This window comes from Acanthopagrus latus, chromosome 19, assembly GCF_904848185.1.
Source record: "Acanthopagrus latus isolate v.2019 chromosome 19, fAcaLat1.1, whole genome shotgun sequence".
Taxonomy (NCBI): domain Eukaryota; kingdom Metazoa; phylum Chordata; class Actinopteri; order Spariformes; family Sparidae; genus Acanthopagrus; species Acanthopagrus latus.
Window position 1 is genome coordinate 2,865,098 of NC_051057.1, and position 17,309 is coordinate 2,882,406.

Consider the following 17,309-nt stretch of genomic DNA (forward strand, 5'->3'; position numbering starts at 1 on the left):
GGCCGGAGCATGTCATACCCCGGTACACTAGGTGGCGCTGTACCCATTTCAACTCGTGGTAACAGAAACACCTCCGGCTGACCTCTTTACGTCACCAGCTGCCTCGACATTCAAGAAAGATGGCGTACGAAGAGCGAGATGAAGCTACATCTTTGTAAACTTCGTATATGGTGTACATGATAATTACACAAACTAGATGCACTATGGTGCTCTTTCTTGCGGGGTTTTCGGAGGAAAGACGCCGCCACTGTCCGTCTACTTCTGGCTCACGGCCCCGGGGAAAAATCTCGAGCCTGAGCAGAACGCAAAAATCTGATCCGATCTGCTGGAACGTATACACGCAGGAGTAATGTGACTATCAATGGAATAATCTGGGTGCTTTAATTTGACTATGGGAAATCTGATCTGGTCCGATTTTAGTCAGACTGAGGTGTATACATGTATCTTAAAGATTCAATCATAGTCGGACTAACCCAGTAATTCGGTTTTCTTAGGTGTCATGTAAATGCACTGATTGTGTGACTCTGTCACAAATGAAAGCTTGCCTTTTTTGCTGCCAATTTTTTTCAAGCAGTTCTGGCTTAAAACAGGCATGACGATACACATCATGATGTCGACATCTGTGTGTTTTTTTTTTAAAATGACTCTCTCAGTTTCCACCTGTTAATATAAGCATGTTTCTGCCAAATGTTTATAATCATATGGATGCTGTTAAAATGTGTTGTGGTTGAGATCCTCACCTATCATGCATCCTGGAATATGACAAAGTTACAATTTTCACTCATAATTTACGTTATTACATGATCACCGTCAGGAACCAGGACGCTGTCTGACTCTGTCACTTCAGTACAAGTTCCCAGAGACAGTAACTACAGCCGCACAATAGTGGAAGGCAACAAACACAGGGAAAGTTGAAGTTTTTTGCTCTGAATCACGTCACATAATCACAGCTACTCAACTGCAGGAGCACACATGCAAACATACATACACACATACGTACACACACAGTGGATAATAAATCCTACCACTCTATTTGTATTATTTATTTCATCTTGCACACACTCACTGCAGAAACTGCATGACCAGCTGTCCCCTTTGGTAAAGTGCCAGGCCAAAACATGGATTTGGTACGCACGTGTGCACACACACACACAGACAGACAGAAGGGAGAAGACATTAGCGACTAGCTACACAGATGCAGAGGTGTTGGATAGAGGTGTGCTTTTAACTAATGAAGGAATAAAAGTGTGAAACATTAAAGCTCTAGTTTCCTGCAGCACTGAACTGCTGCTCATGTCCTCATCATGTGTACTCATATAGCTGTCAGCAGCACACACAACACAGCAGCACTATGCAAAACAGTGGCTGTGCTCCAGGTGCTCTTTGTCTTTGGACGTTTACCTTGGTGTTGTTCTCTCTGAAGTATTGCGAGGCTTTTTCTTCTTCATAACAGGATTTTCTATCTAGGTTGTTTCATTCTTCTTCTCACTGGGATGTGTGTGTCTGTTCAGCCTATTACTCCGTCCTCTGCTGGGATTGGTTTAGAGCTGTAATCTTCTCTGACTGTTTGCAGCATAGAGTTTCGAAAAGAACATTTCAACTGAGATGCAGTTATACTATCTCCAGTTTGTGCCAGCTCAAGATAAAAGTGTGTGTGTGCGTGTGTGCGTCTGTGTGTCTGTGTGTCTGTGTGTGTGTTTGAGCAGATGGCAATCTGTCAGCCTACATTCCTGTGGCAGTATGCTGTGTTAAACTGTCTCGGACCTCCTGTGTTTTTGCCTCTGCATTTGCTTTACTGAGATACTCCAGTGCTAAAATGAGATTAACAGTATGAGTAGTGGACTAACAAAAATGGGCATGTAGTGTCCAAATTGTTAAACTGCTCCTCAATATGAAGGTATTCCTATGATATATGAAATATGTTATACAATGAAATAAATAAATTGAGAACATCTCTTATGCAGGTATTATGCCCTTGAGGGGTTTACATGCCCTTTTAGTGCAATGCTACTTTTCCTGCTTGGTTGCCATTAATATAAATTGGACTGAAAGGCAGACTTTTAATTTACCACTACCTGGAAATAGAATTTACCATGATCACACTTTTTAAGAGTGAGAACAGACACACTGTGTCGCTGAGACTTCACTATTACAAAACTGTGACATTTTGAATCACGTTCAGTCATAGTGAAATGTTTTGATTTGATCAGTATTGATTGAATTGCATCAGAATTGCTGATATTGGTCCAATATGGTGGACTCTAAAACTATATAGTATATGGTCATATTGCTGCAGGCTCTTTTTTGGGCTCTAGTGATATGTCAGCATATATTGACAGCACTGACAAACAAACCTTCAATTAACTCAGAATGTACGTCCCTGTTGTTCCTGTACTCACTCTTAGAGTGTGTTTTGAATCCCACAGGCTTCAGTTTATTTGCAGGGATTAATTTATACCACAAACAGATTAATTCCCACTTAATTACATTTTCTCCCTATAAGAGAGACAGCTGATTGCTTATTGAATCTGTGTGTGTGAGAGAAGGAGAGATGTGGAGGTTTGGTAGGTGGTGCCTTCTTTGAAGAGAAATGGGAATTAGATGAGTATAGATATACAGGAGTGAAGAGAAGTCACACTCAACAAGCTGACGGTAAATCTGCTCTGTCATGAGAGAGGCTGTGCTGCTGCTGCAGCAGAACGGTTTTTCATTCCTTTTTCACTCACTCTGTCTTGCATGGGGACTGCATAAACTGCTGTCTCAGATCCCTCAGCCGCTAGACATACAGCAATACACACTGCCCACACGCACACACACCCACATGTATGCACATCATTCACAAACATATGAATATAGTTTTTAGCAGGTAGAGTGCCATGGTGTTTGTTTTACTAGCATAGTACAGGCTGCAATATACATTTTAAAATGTTTCACAGTAAGATCTGCCAAAAACCAAACAAACCCAAAGCTTAGTGCACCAAAAAAAAAGGCTCAAACGTGAACAGAAACTTAATATTAGCAGGTTTTATTAAAGAAATGAGCATATCTACAGAGCACGTTAATATTGTTGACTATAGAGGAAAAGATTTGATCTCTGGCTTCCCCATTATAGAATTCTGTAGTTGACCTTCTAAGCCAATTTGTTCTTCTCTGGGCTTGCTTGGCCTTCTGTTACTTTTCCATATTGCCTCTTCATTATGGGAGGCAGTGACGCATGCTTGTAGGGCTCAGTTAGTCCTAATTAGTTTTCAAATGTGAGTGGAGTCTACCATGCTCAGAGTCAGCTATTTGCCTTTATTTTACCACTAATATATTAACTTATTCATAGTCTTTTTTTTCACCTTACAGTTACAGCTCAACATGAAGTCTGCACAAACATGTCTACACATGAATCATACATGTGGAGAATAAACTTAATGTAACTCCAGAATTCCAAAAACAAGCTCTGATGATCCGAGAAGTGCAGATACTTGGCTGTTGTCCATATCATTTAACCCTAACACTTACTGTACACCAGGCTATATTTGTGGTGTATGTATGGTGTCTGGGCATTATACTGATATTATATCGTTATCATGATATGAGGCTAGATCTTAGATTTTGGACAAAGTAATATGGTGATATGTCATAAGTGTTGTCTTCTCGTGGTTTGAATGGCTGCATACAGTCAAGTGATATACTTTTCTGAACATACCAGACTACTTGAACTTGTTCTAATACTTACTTTTAACTTATTCGTTATTAAATCTCTTTTTTTAAAGTACATTGTGTTAATATTTTGTGCAAGACTCAATATATAGTAGATTTTTTCACGCAGTCTTGGCATTTATGGATTGCTTTGAAGAGATGATTTCTCATGAGGAGAAGAGAGTATCAAGATGTACAATACATCTTGTATGATACAGTCTTGTAATTTTGATATTATCTTAGGGCCATATTGCTCAGCTCTACAAAACATTTTTAATTAAAAAAACCTCGAGTTAGAGTGACACATTTCACACGGTTCAAACAAGTTGTACTCTAAAGCAAACTTTTGGGTGTTGTCTGATTTAATGTGTGCTCTCTAAGCTGGTGTCTTCACACAATGCACAAGACTCATTCTGAAGAGTCTTTTGGCCTCTTAAGGCTGGTAAGTTAAAGAAATTTCCCAGAGTTCCCAGAAGATGAACTAGTATTCTGCCTCTCCGGACTCAGTAAGACCTGTCATTGATTTTCTGCAACTCTTTTTCTGTTTCCACTCCCCAGGTGGTGATGGCCATCTTGGAATCAGGGAAGACTATGTCAGCAGAGCAGAAAAAGACAGATCGCTGCCCTCTGCTCTATGAATGGCACAAGAAGCAGTACATTGGTGCTGCTCACGGCATGGCTGGCATTTATTACATGCTCATGCAGGTAAGAAATCAGAAGAGGGTGAAGTGTTCCACTGGTTGGTTTTTGGTGCTGTCATGTGGCTTATGATTACTTTGCGGTTTAGTTTGTGGTCAGTTTTTGGTGTAGGCAGATCCTGAAATGTTTGACGGTTGCACAAATTTATAAAGACTTCTGGTGTCATTGTTGTGTTTATGAGGAGATTAAACACATCCTACCCTACATCATTAAACAAAGCCCAACTTGTTTAACATGAATTCTAAATTTCCTGTAGTATGGATGCAGTGAAGACAACAAGGGACAGTCTGCTTTTCACAAAGACATTAATCCTTTTAGTTCTGTAGCTTCTGCAAATGTTTTCACGCTAATGTGGTTAATCAATCTCTGATTACTGATGGAAATAATTTGATAGATGTCTTTTATTGTCTTTGAAGGCTTTACTCTTAATTAGGGGTGGTGGAAAAAAAATGATTATTGATTAATCGCGATTATGATATTGACGATTATGAGTTGATTATTACATTTCCAAAGTTTGATAAAAAAAAAAAGATTTTTTTTTCTTTTTTTTTTTTAATTGTAATACAAACTTGAGTTCTCCTCTTACTGGTTTCTGCTACATGGTCCACATTCTGGAGCCAAGATATGTTATTTCATCCCAGAGCTTTTTCATGCTGAAATCGATTCCATCGATTCTTTACGCAAACATGCGTAAGTTTCTCAAAGCAATGGCAGACAAGTGGGGAATAGAGAAACACGACCTGGTTCTCATCATCGACAATGCTTCTGACATGAGTCTGGCTGCTGAGCTTGGCAACTTTCTTTTAACAGTGAAAGACTACATTTAAAACAAAGTAAAAAATAATCATTTTGCTATTACAGTTACACTGTACAATATTGAAGGTGCTGTGAGGTGTTACTCAAAAGAGAAGTAAAATAATTCAGCAGCTGACTGATGTCAAATAGAAAATCAATAATCGAAAATCGAATTGATAATCGTTAATAATCGAAAATCGATTTGTAATCGAATCGAGACGTCAATAATTAGAATCGAATCGAGAAATTGGGCTAATTAACCACCCCTACTGTTAAGTACTAAAAGATGCATATTTAGATTGTTGTCCTTTGTGTGCAAACCAGTCGTTTAGTTATTGGGCAGGTGGCAAATGTTTTTACTTTACCATGCACTTAATGCACTTTATGTAGTGGGCTCTGTGTGGGGTGGGTAGTCCCTGAAATGGGTTCTAGTGTGTGTGTGTGCGTGTGTGTGTGTGTCCATACCATCTTGTTTTATTTATATTTTTATTTTGTTCATCTGTTTTTTTTTTCCCCTTATCTGTTTACACTCTTTTATTTTATTTACTGTATTTTATTTTACAAGTTTGTGTCTGGGTAGGCTAGCCGAGATAAATTCCATTCAGTTATGTTGATTTGGGAATAAAGTATTGAATCTTGAATCTTGAGTACAATTGTGAGTTGACGTGCACTTGAACGAGTGATGTCTACTAGACATGACTGGGTTTTCCAGGTCCCGGCTTGCTGTGGTTGGTCAGGTGAACTTGTGTTTTTTACTCATGCCTCATATAAGACTTTTTTATCCCTTCTTCACTATCTATAGACCAGACATGTTTTTTTCCAGAGCAACAAAATGTGAAATCATACAGATTCATCATTAAATCATAACAAATTGTTAAACTCTGTTAGCGAAATTATTACTCCTCTGTCTCTCAGTTCTTTTCAGCCCCATTTATATGTACAAAATGTGTCATGTTGCCAAAGCAGACCAGTATTAAATCTGCAGTCTGGAGTTTTGAGAAAAAAGTGGACTTAGTCAGAATATTTGAATGATCCAGCTCCCAGGTCCCTCCTTCTTCCTCTCTGCTGCTGCAGCCCTGCCTTCTAAGCCCCTCCCACAGAGGAGCCTGCTGTGCATGAGCAGGCTTATAACCACAGTAACAGAGGACTCCACATAACCAAGATGTCATACCATGAATTACCAAATTATAGCCGGGTTTCAATTAACCGCCGAGAGACGGTCGCAATCATCGGACCGGGGGGGTGGACGGACGCTCGCTCGTCACCCTCATCTGCTACAAAGCAGCTAGTATTGAAAATTAGTATAGCGGTGCTGCACCACCGTTCCATTGTCTTGGGAGAACCCTGACATGAAATTATATGCAGAGGAAAATTCGGGAGAAGCAGCTGCTAGACGTTTCTCTGTTGACCCCAAGAGAGCGAGAGATTGGCGAAAAAATCAAACTGAGCTTCAGCGTCTGTCCGAGGAGGACAGCAACAGGGCCAGGCTGCCTGGTGGAGGGAGGGAGAAGGTTAGTGAGGAGCTTGAGATAAACATGCAGGGATGGGTGATCAGCAAACGGGCACGCCACGAGAGAATAGCCCGCAAAATGATCAGGGCGATGGAGAAACAAATGTGCGCCACCATGACAGCAGAGATGAGGAGTTTGCTGCGAGTGCTGGTCGGCTGAATCGTTTCCTCCACCGCAACAACTTCACTTGCAGAAAACGTACAACCATTGCCCAGAAGGATGCCAGAGAATTAACCGAGAAACTGGCGAAGTTTGTGACATTTTCATCTCGGATTTTTGAGAGGAAGGAATTAAATGCCTGTCCCAAATTGCCGCCTGGTCCCAAATAAACGTCTGGTCTGTTAAGTGATTGAAACAAATAAATGCCCTGGCTAATATTTGGTATTTTACAGTATTCAAAATAACAACAATATAACAATGTAATATAAGTTCCTCATGCCAATCACTGCATGTATCCCGAGTAACAACCAGTATTCCTCACATCACTGTTACCAGCTAATCGTTACCCAGCGCTACATGTTTTCTGTGAAGCATGAGTAACGATATTTCCCTAAACCAATTCAACCACTTCAGAGCGTCCTGAACACAAACTAATATTATCACAACTGCCTGTCATTTGATAGACACTTTTGCTAACCAGCAGCCATAAACACAAAGCGTTAGCATACAAGCTAACAAGCTAGATTCAGCAACAAGCTACATAGCTCGACTGCAACATCGTGCGGCCATATGCACTATTGTGAGTATTACTGTAACTGCCGCCACCTTAGCCTTGTGGCTAAAACATAGAATGAAACATATCAAGCAGGGGTCCTTACTTGTCCAGCAGAAAAGCAGCAAACTCAGTGTCGCTCTCGAATCCTTACAAATCCAGCAGCTCCCTCCACCTCTGAAATGATGCTCCAATATTTATCCTTGTTTTCTCCCTGGCTCGGTCCAATTCTTTGTTTTTACACTGCTTTTCTTCGTCAGTCTTTTTATTTCCTCTCTTTTACGTGGGCAGTGGTGGGGCATTTTTCAGGCTCTGTTGTCCTCCATTCTTTACAGTTTGGACATGAACGTATCTCACACTGCATGAGGGAGCAGTGGATTCTTGCAAATCAGATTAGGTCCACTGGGTGGAGCCACAGACAGTGGATTTTTACACAGCTGACCTGTATCTTATTCTACTACTAATGACAATTTTAGCAAATATAACAAAAAAAATAATTACAGACTACAGCTTTAACTGACACAGTCAACCAGTAGAAATGACACTGAACCATTTCTGTGTCTCTCAAGCCAGGGGCAAAGGTCGACTCAGACATTCTTTCAGAGTTGGTCCGTCCCAGCATCGACTACATCCGCCACAAGAAGTTTCGTTCGGGGAACTTCCCATCATCACTGAGTAATGAGAGTGACCGGCTGGTTCACTGGTGCCATGGAGCCCCCGGTGTCATCCATATGCTTATCATGGCTCATAAGGTGGGTCTGTTTTATGTTGCGGTGTATTTTTTTGTAACAACAGTTTAATAATGTATACAATGTGTCCTTCTGAGCTCACAAGACCAAAGTTTTATGAAACCGCCCTGTCTATGTGAAACACAAGAACAACACTGGCACCTTGTGGCATGGCTCAGCACTGCATGTACATTATATTGTGTTACATATACAGTATGGTGCCATTTTCAAGAGAAGAGTTTTAAAAGTGGTTAATTATTTGATTAAATACGCACTTTATCCTCTCATTGTTGAACTAAAGAGAAAATGATGACAAAAAGGGATATGAATACTTCCCTCCTGACTAAAAACTAGCTGGCTTTCATTCAATGCCTGGCTGTTTATACACACATACACACACATACTGCAGTAATGCATTGTGGGCAAATTTCTTATTTTCTTGGCCCATTAGGGAACTACTTGGCAGCTAATGTGCTGCTTTTCTGGCACTGGCATTTCTCTCACTAATGCAGCGACTCTTTGGCACCACACAAAGAACAAAGCACAATGAGAGACACGATTGCTTATCACTGTCTCACTACTAACAGAACACACAACAAATCTTCATTTGTTTTCACAGGAGGAGCATTTCAATGGCGCTATATATAGATAGATAGATAGATAGAGATATAGAGAGATAGAGATATAGAGATATAGAGATAGAGATAGAGATATAGCGATATATATAGATATAGATATAGATATAGAGAGAGAGAGAGATATAGAGAGAGAGATATAGAGAGAGAGATATAGAGAGAGAGAGAGAGAGAGAGAGAGAGAGAGAGAGAGAGAGAGAGAGAGAGAGAGAGAGAGAGAGAGAGAGAGAGAGAGAGACACATATATACACACATATATACACACATATATACACACATATATACACACATATATACACACATATATACACACATATATACACGTTTTCAATGTTAATTTGGCTTTATTTATGTCTTTCCAGGTCTTTAAAGAGGAGAAGTACTTGAAGGATGCGGCAGAATGTGCTGATGTGATCTGGCATCGGGGCCTGCTGAGAAAAGGCTATGGTATCTGCCACGGCACAGCTGGCAATGGCTACGCTTTCCTGTCCCTTTACAAGCTTACCCAAGAAAAGAAATATCTGTACCGAGCCTGCAAGGTAAGAACAAGAGTGAGGCTACTTCTGCTAGATTACAAGCAGCAAAAAAAAAAAAAAAATGACTTGACAACAAATTTTGAAAATAATACATTGAAATAGTAGGAAGTCGATTTTATTGTGATTATTGTCTACAGAAATTACATAATTAAGTAATGACTTGATGTATTTGTTTCTAAATTCCTATTTTTTTGTTCCATCATCTCAAGCATGTACAAATGAATGCTGCGTAGATGTCTGTAAACAAATTATTATTACCTTTGTCCAGTTTGCTGAGTGGTGTCTGGCCTATGGAACCCATGGCTGTCGCATTCCAGACAGACCCTACTCTCTTTTTGAAGGTATCAAATATTTATTGTTCAGCTTTCCACTGCATTGACTTAAAACTGCTATGAGATTTGTCTTCCCTTACAAGGACCACATACTTGGAATCATGTGACAACATCTCTTAGAAACATCTGCTGCTACCTCTACCTTCATCAAAAGCCAGTTACACAGTTTCCAATTCTACCAGTGAGGAACTGAAGTAGAAATCAAACACTGAGTGCCCAGAAACAGAAGGTCTAATTATGGCCTTTAAACTGCAGGCTAATTGAGATACAAAATACTACTTATATGACGCACCGTATAGCTCAGTTGGCATCACATGTACAAAGTCTTTGTCCTCGCTGCAGTGGACCTGGGTTCGACTCACGGGTAATAAACACAATTATACTCATCACATCCACACAGTTTTTACATACATTTCAACATCTGTCATACTGCAATTTGACATTGATATCATCATCTACCCATGTCGTGCAGTTGAAGTGGACTGCATGCAGTCGAAAGTCTCAGATTCCCACCAGTGCAGACACATCTCTTATGGAGTACTATAGTCTGATGCTAGAAACAGGGTTTTTGTGATCTGGTTAAAAACAGTTCAACAGAAAATCTGTTCAATCAAGCACTGCCTTATGAAGTACATCCTGTTTAAACTTACTAACATGTAAATCTCAGCTTATAAAGAATGCACTGTAGAACTCTAAAACTAGAAACTGGTCACCAATGGTCAAATGTATCTGATTGAACACACTTAAAGGACCAGTATGTAGGATTTAGTGGCATACAGCATAGAGTTTGCAGTTTGCAACCTATTGAATAGCCCTCATCCTACTCTTCCCTTCTAAACATGCACAAGAGCCTACAGTGGCTGCTAAACACTAAAAACAAGAGAGGCCCTCATTGGAGTCAGTGTGTCCTTACTGGCCTGTTGTAGAAACATGGTGGTGCAACACAGCAGATCCTGTGGAAGAAGACCTGCTCCCTCTAGATATAAATGCTCAGAAAACACAGGGCTAATACACTAATGACAGTATAACTAGGGATGTCCCGATCCGATCATGTGATTGGAAATCGGGGCTGATCATGTGGTTTGTACCTAATGGTAGTATTTACTACCATTAGGTGGTGGTACAGAGTCAGACCGTCCGACCTCACTTTGCTTCAGTGACACTACTGGTTGAATTTTGAATGTGGACCCAAGCCTGATTTTACTTTCTTTCTTTTTTTTTTTACATCAGAGCACAATTTTTAGCAGAAGGCAGATGGATGCGTAAGTTACTCTGGCAAACCTGTGGATAAAATGTCTGCAGTGTGGAAATAAATTAGAAAGCGAAAGTAGTCCAACGGTGGCATACGACCGTTTTGCGGGGGGGTAACAAAATAGGTGCATTTTATACTACACATTGATACGGCAAATAAAAAACAAACACTCAAAGAATACAATGAGTTCACTCAAACAACACAGGCAAAGGCACCGAAACAACAAACACTCGCGGATATGTTCAAAAGTTAAGAGAAACATCCTCGAGACAGCAACATGGTCACAAATATTATGTATATCGCTCTGGATAACCAGCTCATCTCTGTGGTAGAGGATCAGGGTTTTCTTCGTCATCTGGAGTTTTTGAATCTCTGGTGTGTCCAACCATCTCAGCATTACATTACATTGACTCACTTTGAAGTTACAACGTGCCGGTATGCTCACTAGTTTGATGGGTCTCATACAGCAGAGCATCTAAACAGGCAACCGAGGAGATGCTGAACTTGGTGAAATAGACAAGCAACACGTCCACGTCATTTTACATGATAACATAAGGAATATGAAAAAAGCAGTGGATGGTATGGAGGTACCAAGCGTGAGCACACTTCACTTCTCTCTCTCTCACACGTCAGCTGCTGTACACGAGGGTCTGCTGTCACAGTGCAGCATCACAGACTCACCTGCTAACACAAGGAAGGTGGAGGCCAGTGTTGGAATAGCATATGCAGAATAAGACAGAGCCATATGAAAGTATATACTTTGTTTCAACAAAATGAAAAACTATTAAGGAATGCAGGTACTTTTTTTCTTAATGCAGCTGTATTATCCAGGAAAATATTAGTTAAGGATAAGTATCAGATCAGGACTCGGTATCAGCAGATACTAAATATTGAAGGACTTGGATCAGGATTGGGGAAAAAAAAAACCTGATTGGGACATTCCTAAGTATAACTATGCATACTATCTAGAGTATTGATATAATGTCTTTGTATTAGTTGCTTCCTTGAAGGAGACAGGAATGGATTTACAAATGTTCCTGTTTTTGAACTGGTTTAATTTGCATAATATCGTCAGAGCCTTGAAGTATCAGAAAAGTTCAAACTTGATGGATACTGACGGATAAATCTGCAGCTGACAATAATGGATGTGTTCTTTCTCTCAGGTATGGCAGGGGCCATCTACTACCTATCGGAGATTGCAAACCCTGAGGCGTCCTGTTTCCCTGCCTTTGAGCTTTAACCTGCCAATTGATGGGACTGAGGATGATGAGGAGCAATGGGGACTAAACTTTTGGAATTAGCTGAGGTTGTGCTTGAGCACTGGACAAGGATCTGCAAGCTTTAACTTTGGTCATGAGAAAGTGGGGACAAAATTAAAGTGAAAATGAAGATCAGGCTGGAATTATGCAGAGAGAGTGCAATTGATTGTTTGTTGGCGTAAACATAGGGTTTGCCTTATGAAATTTTAAAAAATCAACAATTTAAAGGGGCAGTTATGTTACCAAATGGTTGAATGTTGATCCAGTGGGAAAAAAAGGACAAGGTGAACTGAAGAGGACGATGTTGATGAATGTTTCACTCCCTGAAGACGGACACATTCTGTGGGGTTTATTTTAGAAACACTGTCAAATATTGTGAGTCCTTCAGCTCTGAGGTCCCCTGTCATCCTCCAGTGTGTTGGGGCGAAGAAGTGGACCCCATGTCTTGTCTTCTCCTCACCAATTACCCATTGAAATTTGTTGCCAGCTGGTATGGACACACACTCTGCGCCCTCAGCCTTTAATATATTTGCACCTAGGCCGTGTGTGTGTGTGTGTGTGTGTGTGTGTGTGTGTGTGTGTGTGTGTGTGTGTGTGTGTGTGTGTGTGTGTGTGTGTGTGTGTGTGTGTGTGCGTGTGCGTGTGCGTGTGCGCGCGCTAAACTAAGGCTGTTTTGGTATTTCTATGCCTCTGCATGCTCACTGTTATTGGTGCCTCATATCCCGTCAGTGTAGTGCTTTCTTCTTCCTCTAGTCGTAGGTGTGTGACAAATAGTGAGTTAAAGTAAGTTTCTCTTTCTTACTTTAATTCATTTTCTTTTAGCATAGTAGAGTATAAACTATTATGATACTACAGCTATTGTGCTTTCTTTTTATTTTTTATTTTTTAAGACGATTTTTGGATGAAGTCTCTGGGAGAGCGTTTTCCAGCTGTTGATTTACATCTTAGTGTGGTGTTGCTAAGTGACTGTCAATTTCCATGGTGTACCACTGACCAGATTGTGTCATATTGTATAGGATTTGAATATTGATACAAAGCCTTTGTTTTCCCCTTTTTGTACATGTCTACATAGCATTACCTCCTGTATCAATGATCAGTTATTTAGGCCTTCTGTGCCATTTCTTATCACATTGAGTATTCGGGAAAACCCACTGTGCTGTTTTCCATTATCATTACTGGTCCCCACTACGTGGGACATTTTGTCCTAATATATAGCAAAAGGTAGCAATTGGCCCCATATATGCAGGTTACCATTTAGACTAAATATGTACGCAAGTCCTTAAACGAATGATAAAGTGATTTTCTCTCCAAAAATATGTTTTTATTTCAGTTTGACTTTAAATATAAATGCAAGGTATCAACCAAATAGTCACAAATTGATTGAAGAATATTGGAATTGAGTTTTTATAACAAAGTAATAGCAATAGTGCCTCAGTCCTAAAGCTAGGTAGCTAGTTAGCTAACTAGTTAAAGATGCAGTACGTTGGAATTGGCCACTTGTCAAATTCATAATCAAAACAAATGGCGAGAATCATGTCATCATAGTAATTGCCGCGTACTATAGCCGCCATTAGCTAGTTAGCTCAAATAACTATGCAGCTAGCGGGTCCAGACCGGGAGCTCGGGACTAGGACGGGACAGGCCAGCTGGTTAGCATGCTTACTTCAGTAGATATCTCTGCACCACAAAACACAGACATCATAATGTTTACATTTCTATTTATTCCAACCTTTAATGTGTTGAATTGATTTTTGAATGATGTTAAAATCCATGTATATTGACCCTTTCAATGATGAAATCACAGTGAGCAATTTCCCCCCAGCTGAAGCAGAGGCTTTTTCCCACAATGTGTTAATCGTTCAGTTGTTGGTGCTGACACAAAATGATTTGGGTATATTATATCATGTGGCATAGGATGCTTTTTCAGTTTAGGTGGGAGCGGAATGGATTACATTTTTAATTTAGTCCTGTTTTCCTTCTTAACTGCACCTCACGTTGTTTCCTCTCTTCAGCTTAAACTATGTCTTTGAACAGCTGTGAAATGACATGAGATGACATCTTTTGTACAGACTCACAATTTTTTGAATGTATTTATTTTTTAGTCAGAAATAGAATCAAAACATGGAGGTGCTAAAGCTTATTGGCCTGTGTGTCATTTGGTTGTGACTGGCAGGTGCTAACCTTAAAAACCTGAGGTCAGAGCTACTACGTTGTAGTAGAGCCCCCAAAGTGTTGTGCATTGTGAACTAAAACAGAAGATCCCCAACTCTACAGTTTTGTGTATCATCTTGAACAAGACAGTGGCTAACAGGTTAGGTTCAGGTGTCATCTGGGCTCAGTATCGTCTCAGCGCTAGGCCTTAAGAATGTTATGTTGTCTAAATGTTCAGTTGAATGCTAGTAGCCTTACCAGTAGCTAAATGGGTCATCGTAGTTGAGAATATGTTGTGTCCACTCTGCTTTGTGAAACGTGGAAAATTGAAACTGAAGTCATTGAAACAACAGTTGCTGCTAAAAAATACAATAATATGCTAATAATATTACAATAACAGACCAGTACAGTAGCCTGGCGAAGGAGGAAAAGGTTCATGTTAACAGTATACATGAACACTATTAACAGTGACACCTTGTGCCATGTTATTCCACATATATATTATGCAAACATTTTTTTTTCATGTCTGCTAGTAAAATGCAACATTTATGTTTAATATTGTACATGGTGCCTCTTAAAACAAAGAGGAATTAAAATTAAGATAGACTTGTTTTACAACCAGCCATCATTGAATCCAAAGCATTCATGCTAAAACAAAATGTGTGAATTCATTCGTTTGTTTGCTGTTCTCATTAAGATTTAACAAGGTCCTCAATACAAGATTAAAGCTGACAGGTGAATAATGACTTTGAGCAATATGCTGTTTTCAGCAGACTAAATCAGACTATTAATATTAGGTAGAGATAGAGATGATACTCAGGTCATTTGGTCCAAGACTCAAGCAAGTAAAGCCAAGTCAAGTCACAGGTTGTGTCAGGACACAGCAGTCCTAAACGCAGTGTCTGGTGAGAGAAATGAAGAGAAAAGAAACATTTTTGTTCCAGTGTACCAAAAGAATGACAAATAATTTAATTTGTATAACGTTTGGTATTCACTAAATACATGTAATCAAACAAATACAGAATACAATTATGAAAGCTTTTTTTTCTCACTTCTTTCTCGATGAAAAATATTGCCTCCACGTCACTGAGATATTGCCAGATAGACAAAAAAAACAAAACAGGAAATTTAAAACATGAACACAGAATTTATTCAAGTCACCTGTCTAAAGACACGTCACGGGTCTTAAACTTGTGTAAAGTGAAGCTAAAAGTAATCAAAACAGTGACCCAAGTCGACTCAAGTCCAAGTCACAATGACTTGAGCCATATCTCTGAGCAGCTGGCGTGGTTTAATCCCGTTGGAGCTCATTCCACCTATCTGATGGTAGCCGTCATAGTAGCCTGGTGGTGAACGTGTACAGTATATCCAGTTATCCCGACAGCACACGGATGCACATAAATGCTTAGTTCTCTTGTCGAGATCTCATCATGAATGTCTTTGCATGAGGATAATGTCACATATAAAAATGTGTGTGTCCATCTGTCAGATTGTGTCCAGGTTCACTGGTCCCACTGTGTTTCCTAGTGATTTGTGTCTGTGCCCAGCTGTAAAGGGTTTTTGACCTTAGTCCCTGTCAGTGTATTTGATCAGCCTAAGCCTCAGCCAAATTGATATCAAGATATGAAGGTTTAACTTTCTCCATCAATTTCCTTGACTTGTGAAATGTCTTCATTGTTCTTCTGAACTTGCTTTTTGGCTATTCAGTGCTTTCAAATAATTCATGCAAGTTTTGATATTGTTGGAAATAAAGAATGAATATCTCTTTTGCCCTTCATCTCTGTTGTTTCAAATAAACCATTTCTTCATATATTCTGTTTTCTAACAATATGGCCACATGTGTTTATCTTGGTTTGGTGATGAGAGATGTTGATAAATACAAGTATGGAATTATTTAGGGTCCCGCTTTTTAAAGACATGATTAGTGTGGTACACAAAAATTATACTTTGTAGATAAATTATCAGTCATAAATAAATATATTTTTGTTTTGTTTTTGTTTTTTTTTGTTTTGTTTTTTTTATTTTTTACATCCTTGCAAGTATGTATGCAATGTTCACCACTCTCAGGGTACCTGAGAGATGTGTGCAGGAAGCATGCCAGTTGCCATGTGGGAGGGAAGCAGATCTTTTAAATGTTAAATCTTTTTGAAAAGGCCTCAGACTAAATATTTTTAAGGCCTTTTCCTTGCCAGCTGTGGAAAGGTAGTATTAGTTCATTCATAATTTGCAGCGGGCTGTCAGGAGATGGTATACATCTTAAAACTACAAATGAGACAAGTGAACTGTTCTGCAGAATCATTTATTTTATTCTGTGGAGTGTCAGTCAGCCCCATCAGACCTGCCGAAGCCAGCTGCAGCAGCTGCCAAACACATTGACCCGCAATGGAAAGGTGTATATTTATTTTAGTAAAAACACAGATTCATAAAAGTATGTTTTTTAATTGGTTAACCTCTCCAGTTTTGTGCAGCTTATCAGGGTCCAGGATACTAATTGATACATTCTATTACTGCAGTAGGAATTATTGTTAGCCTGGGAAGGACTAACAAAACGGTGATCTATGTAAATGTCCGCACTGTACTTAATAACTACTAATGGACCTTATTCTGATTTTCTTTGACTGAGTACACCCAGAGTAACTCGCATGACTATAGAATCACCATACATCAAAGCCCTTCAAGGTCAGTTTTGATAATGCCAGAGATATTGATATCTCAAGCTATACATTTATATTAATTCTTAGTCAGTGATGGTGTTGTACTTGTCTCACTTATGCTATAGATTTATATATTTCTGGCCCAAGTCCACTTGATCTGGGTCATAATACATATAAAGCTCTGGAAAAAATTAAGAGACCACTTCAAAATGATCAGTATGTGTTTACGTGAAATTAACTGTTCTATTAACTTCTCCCAAATTCCAAATGAAAATATTGTGATTGCAGAAAATGGTACAAATAACAAAAAAAGATGCAGTGCTCAGACTTCAAATAAAGAAATAAAGAAAACAAGTTC

At 39.4% G+C, this 17,309-nt stretch overlaps 1 protein-coding gene across 2 annotated transcripts in view; it reads left to right on the forward strand.

Annotated features, from left to right (window-relative positions):
- Positions 1-16,109, forward strand: part of lancl2 (LanC lantibiotic synthetase component C-like 2 (bacterial)) — a 33,990-nt gene extending 17,881 nt beyond the window's left edge. For both annotated transcript variants that reach the window (XM_037079560.1, XM_037079561.1), the window contains 5 exons: positions 4,246-4,392; positions 7,974-8,156; positions 9,130-9,306; positions 9,572-9,644; positions 12,051-16,109. In XM_037079560.1, the coding sequence (XP_036935455.1) occupies positions 4,246-4,392; positions 7,974-8,156; positions 9,130-9,306; positions 9,572-9,644; positions 12,051-12,127 (657 nt within the window). In that variant the 3' untranslated portion in view covers positions 12,128-16,109. The remainder of the gene's footprint in view (positions 1-4,245; positions 4,393-7,973; positions 8,157-9,129; positions 9,307-9,571; positions 9,645-12,050) is intronic.
- Positions 16,110-17,309: the final 1,200 nt, after the last annotated feature.